This window comes from Bidens hawaiensis, unplaced genomic scaffold (assembly GCF_021521415.1).
Source record: "Bidens hawaiensis isolate Kalapana, Puna unplaced genomic scaffold, B.hawaiensis_p1.1 tig00001088_1, whole genome shotgun sequence".
In the NCBI taxonomy this organism is placed as follows: Eukaryota; Viridiplantae; Streptophyta; class Magnoliopsida; order Asterales; family Asteraceae; genus Bidens; species Bidens hawaiensis.
This window is the reverse complement of record NW_027491063.1, coordinates 2,932,701-2,937,199: the sequence shown is the minus strand read 5'-3', so window position 1 is coordinate 2,937,199 and position 4,499 is coordinate 2,932,701. Positions and strand designations below refer to the sequence as shown.

The following is a 4,499-nucleotide window of genomic DNA, read 5'->3' as shown; positions in this document are numbered from 1 at the left end:
ACTATGTAGTTCAAATCCTACTATAGGCATGTGAATGTTTTTGTTTTAGTTTTTTTGTTTCTATTAGAAAATAAAGTAACATGTGAATGTAAGTATAGAATACTTTTAACTTTGTAACAACTTTATATAAATGAGAAAATCTTGCTTTTCATGAACACAACTAACGTCATTGATTTGCGGTTATACTCATCCAAAAAAAATTAAGGAAATTGTTATATTTCTGGTTTTAGCATCGATGCAATAACACATATAACTGAAACCGAGCGAATTCGCGTCGCCTTACCACCTCAACGCTAGAGACCTACAACGTTTGGGTTTTTTACCTCTGTCCGGATTTTACCGTCCAGCCCATTGCGCCAGGTAAAACACTAGTTTATTTACAAATTTAAACTAAAAAACATTGAAGTTCTACTAAAACTTTTATCATTTGCAGAAAAACATTCAATTTTACATTTAAAATCATTTATTTATTAATTGTTCAAGTTTATCTCAAAGCCATAAATTTCTATCTTACATGCATGATGCATCCTTAATTTCTATCTTAAATACATGTTTTAATATATTTTGTCAGCTATTTATTTATGACCAATCTTTAAATTAGTTATCTTTTTAATGATTTGTTTTAGTTCACATTTTATATTAACACCACCATATTCATTCACAAAAGAAAATAATAATAATAATAATAATAATAATAATAATAATAAATATACAAATAAATGATATCATATGATATCATCCACAATTAAATCTAGTGTTCTCAACGCTCAAGAATTAGGCACCACCCGACTCTGAGGGTTGAGAAAACTGAATGCCATGTCAACAGAAGTATTTAACAATCAAATAAAATGAACAAAATGAATACATTATAAATCCAAACGAGTTTTATTTGTTTTTCTTTTTCAAATCTAATAAGTTGGTCAAACAAAACTAACACATAAGAACAAATCAAAACCCGGGGCAGGATGAACCTGGAAGGCCTAACAAGGGAAGCGTGAGCCAAATGACGGTTTCAGGTAAAAGATCACTGGTTAGCCTCAAAAGACTTCCTTGATGAGCGAAAGGGCAGAATGTTAAAAACAGAAGATGTAGATTCTATATCTCCATGGACTCTGTTATAGATCACAATATAAAGCATCCTTTTTGAGCTTTTCCCTTCTTTTTCTTTGAACTCGGGGGTGCTAGCACAACTTTAATGGCAGCGTCAAAAACACCCTTCACATTCTGACAACATAAACATATATAAGAACCAAGGTTGCAAAAGTCGCTATGCGGCCGACCGGGGAATTCGGAATACTCGGACACAGTAAACATATAGAAACTTAATTTTTGGATATTATATATATGTTAAAATAACCATAATTCACGTCAAAAGGGTACCCTAACCGAATTTTGACCGCCTAGCCCGACTTTTAGAGAGTCCCAGCCCGACTTTTGAACGCCTAACCCAACTAGTCGGCCTTGGAATCTGATAACTAATGTCTTGAATATGATTGCAACATATATATTTTCACAAATAATAATATTAAATAATAAGAATAATAATGATATTCTGATTCTTTTTTGTGATTTGTTCTTATTTTAGCTTCTTTTTTTTTCCAATCTTACCCATTTTACCCATGAGAATAAAAAAGAAGGCCAAATCGAGCGATTATTCCGTAAATTGGTTTAAATTTTCACCACAACATAAGATTAAATATACCTCTTGTGTTTTGGCGCTACATTCAATGTATGTGGGAGATCCAATTGTCTTCCTTAGTTCTTCTCCCTGTAATAAGTCATAATGATAAATGTTTGGATAAAAAGAAATAAGCTACTTCCTTAAAAACAGCCTCAGTGTGTCAAAGATGCTTCGGTTTACAAGGGTATGGAAGAAAGTCACTGTATGCAGTCTATCCATTGCATTATGTAACCAAAGTCAAACCCAAGCCATTCCAGTCAACTAAGGATACTTAAGTAATTTACTACATAAGCTATGTTGCAACTTTCAAATGACAATAGTTTTAGTTTAGTAGTAATAAAATTTACCTGAGCAGTTGTTATAGGAACTGCATTAGGGTGGTCAGCAAAGAACTGCTTATCATCACGAAGATCTAAAATCCACCAACATCCAAATTCAGAGTTTCAATAATCTTTAACAAATAATCTGAACCATCAAATCATTTAGTTTATATGTATGAAAAATGTATGTTAACTAACCAATTTTAGTCCCGACAAGGACGATTGGGACTCCGGGAGCATAATGTGTCAATTCTGGAATCCACTGAGAACATATGGTACAAAAGGTAAGCATACCATGTTATACCTATTACTTAGGGGTTGAAGGAAGGAGGGGGGAGGGGGGGATTAAGAAACAAGTCAAATGGGTAATTTTGCGTGCAAAAAACTAGAATAATGGACCGACCTGTAACTGAAATAACCGACATAATTGAAACAGACTAATCCAACCCAAAACCGATGATTTGGTTTTATGTTTTTTCAAAAACCAAATTTGCTTTTCGGTTTTGCACGTACCAAAAAAACCGAACCAACTTATTAAACCAAATTTTGTTATTAAATATATAAATTATATATTTTTTTTATTTTAAAATAATTATAAATGTAGCCCATAAATTTAAGGTCAAAATGTGCGATAATCAATTAACTATTAAGTAACAAAAAGATTTTAAGCTCAAAGTTTCATTAATCATGCCCAAATTAATTATTTTGGGCCGGTTTTTTTCTTTTTGTTTTTTTTTTTCTTTCTTATTTTTTACTTAAAAACTCCAATCGCAAATGACAAAACCGGAATGAACGCTTTCAAAAACCGAATTTTCAGTTTTTGGTTTGGTTTGAGCACAGACCGACCCATGCACCACCCCTATCTTTACGGGTTGAGTCGAGTTGGGCCAACGAGCAAATACTAAAAATAAATCCAATTTAGTAAAGCAGCATAGGAGGAGTTATGCATTTGAATACATTTAGGAAGACTCTCGGCCCGTTGCTTTACATCTGTTAGCCATAAAGCATAACCTATATCGACCGGTTTGTATGTAAACAGGTAAGACAAAAACACGAATAGCCCACCTTCTTGGAGATGTTTTCATAGCTAGCCTTGCTAATAAGAGAAAATGCCAAAATGAAAACATCAGCCCCGCGATAACTCAAGGGTCTCAATCTGTTATAATCCTCCTGTCCTGTATAACAAGCACAATGCCAATTTCCGACACTTAAAGTAGCAAATTATTAGAGACTGCGAGTGCCAAAAATTACCAGCAGTATCCCACAAGCCCAAATTGACAGTGCTGCCATTGACAACAACATTGGCACTGAAGTTATCAAAGACAGTGGGCACATAATCCTGTTCGTTCAATTTAATGAAATTAGCAAAATCAAAAATGCAAAAGTGGGACAATCAATGAATAACGACCGTGGGGAATGAATTGCTGGTGTAAGAAATCAAGAGGCATGTCTTCCCAACAGCTCCGTCACCAACAGTGACGCATTTGATGAACCTGGAGGCACTCATATTGATCAAAACTGAGCTCCAGATCGTCTTCTATGTATCCACAAGACGTCTTAATTTATTCTGTTATTGACGGTTGATTGGTGAAGAGAGCATTTTTTGGGGTGTGGGGTTTATTTGAAACCCTAGAAATGTAATATGTAATCCAAATTGGTTGAGAAAGAAAATGGGAACAAGAGATTATGTGGTGGGTGATTAATGCTAATTTAGGCGCGAAATTATGCTGTTGAATCGTTACTTGAGTGGTGGACATCAACTTTCTCTCCTCTCTTTCTAATTTTATGTTTTCTAATTTTCAATATAATTAAATTTGAAATAAATATTAAGTATTATTAACAGAATTAATGAATGAATTTTATTAAATTCCATTTTGCTTATGTTGTTGGCTTAGCTGATAATAATCCTAACTCATACTATTGTTCTTTAAACTTGAATTAGTAAAAATCAAGTTATTTAATAGCACCATTTTTAAAATAAGTTTTATTATATAAACACTTACCTATTATATATGAAATTAGAAGAAACTAACCTAGATTGTAGTTTGAATGATGGTATTGACAATATATAGTTTATGAAAGATAAAAAAACATAATTACTAGTTGGTCGGTAAAATACGTGTAGTGCGACTATAAGTAGATGTGAATTTTTTCGGTATTAGGTTACGACACCGAAACAAAACCCGAAAACTAAATTTATAAACGACCAAATAAAAAAGTTAACTTAATAAATTAAGAAATAATAATAAAATACAAAAACCGTGAGTCGCAGTGGTGAACTAACGCGAATTCTTGCACGATTAACTTATGACACTGAATGTAAACCAAAAAACTAAATCCTTACTGTCACACCCCGAAAATCTTAATTTAATCAACGGAAGACTTTGACTAAGTCATTCGGGTGGTGACAGACGTTGTTTTCAGCCAATCATATTTAAGAATATATTTCAAACGAAAGTTGAACTTTATTTAACCATCAAGTCATTACACGTGTCATA

At 32.9% G+C, this 4,499-nt stretch overlaps 1 protein-coding gene across 1 annotated transcript; it reads right to left on the bottom strand.

Moving 5' to 3' along the window:
- Positions 1-807: 807 nt before the first annotated feature.
- LOC143559183 (rac-like GTP-binding protein ARAC11) lies at positions 808-3,548 on the bottom strand. The gene is made up of 7 exons (XM_077047846.1): positions 3,410-3,548; positions 3,253-3,340; positions 3,067-3,176; positions 2,200-2,263; positions 2,029-2,093; positions 1,703-1,768; positions 808-1,224 (listed from the first exon to the last, which is right to left on the bottom strand). Exons 1-7 carry the CDS (start codon positions 3,506-3,508, stop codon positions 1,123-1,125), a joined length of 594 nt encoding a protein of 197 aa, XP_076903961.1. The 5' UTR covers positions 3,509-3,548; the 3' UTR covers positions 808-1,122.
- Positions 3,549-4,499: the final 951 nt, after the last annotated feature.

Bases quoted from the DNA above. Each gene is read 5' to 3' on its own strand.
- LOC143559183 (XM_077047846.1), bottom strand. From the start codon at position 3,508: ATGAGTGCCTCCAGGTTCATCAAATGCGTCACTGTTGGTGACGGAGCT. The intron at 3,177-3,252 runs GTAATTTTTGGC...CTTGTTATACAG, and splicing joins GGGCTTGTGGGATACTGCTG to GACAGGAGGATTATAACAGA. The intron at 1,769-2,028 runs GTAAATTTTATT...GACTTATTACAG, and splicing joins TTCCTATAACAACTGCTCAG to GGAGAAGAACTAAGGAAGAC.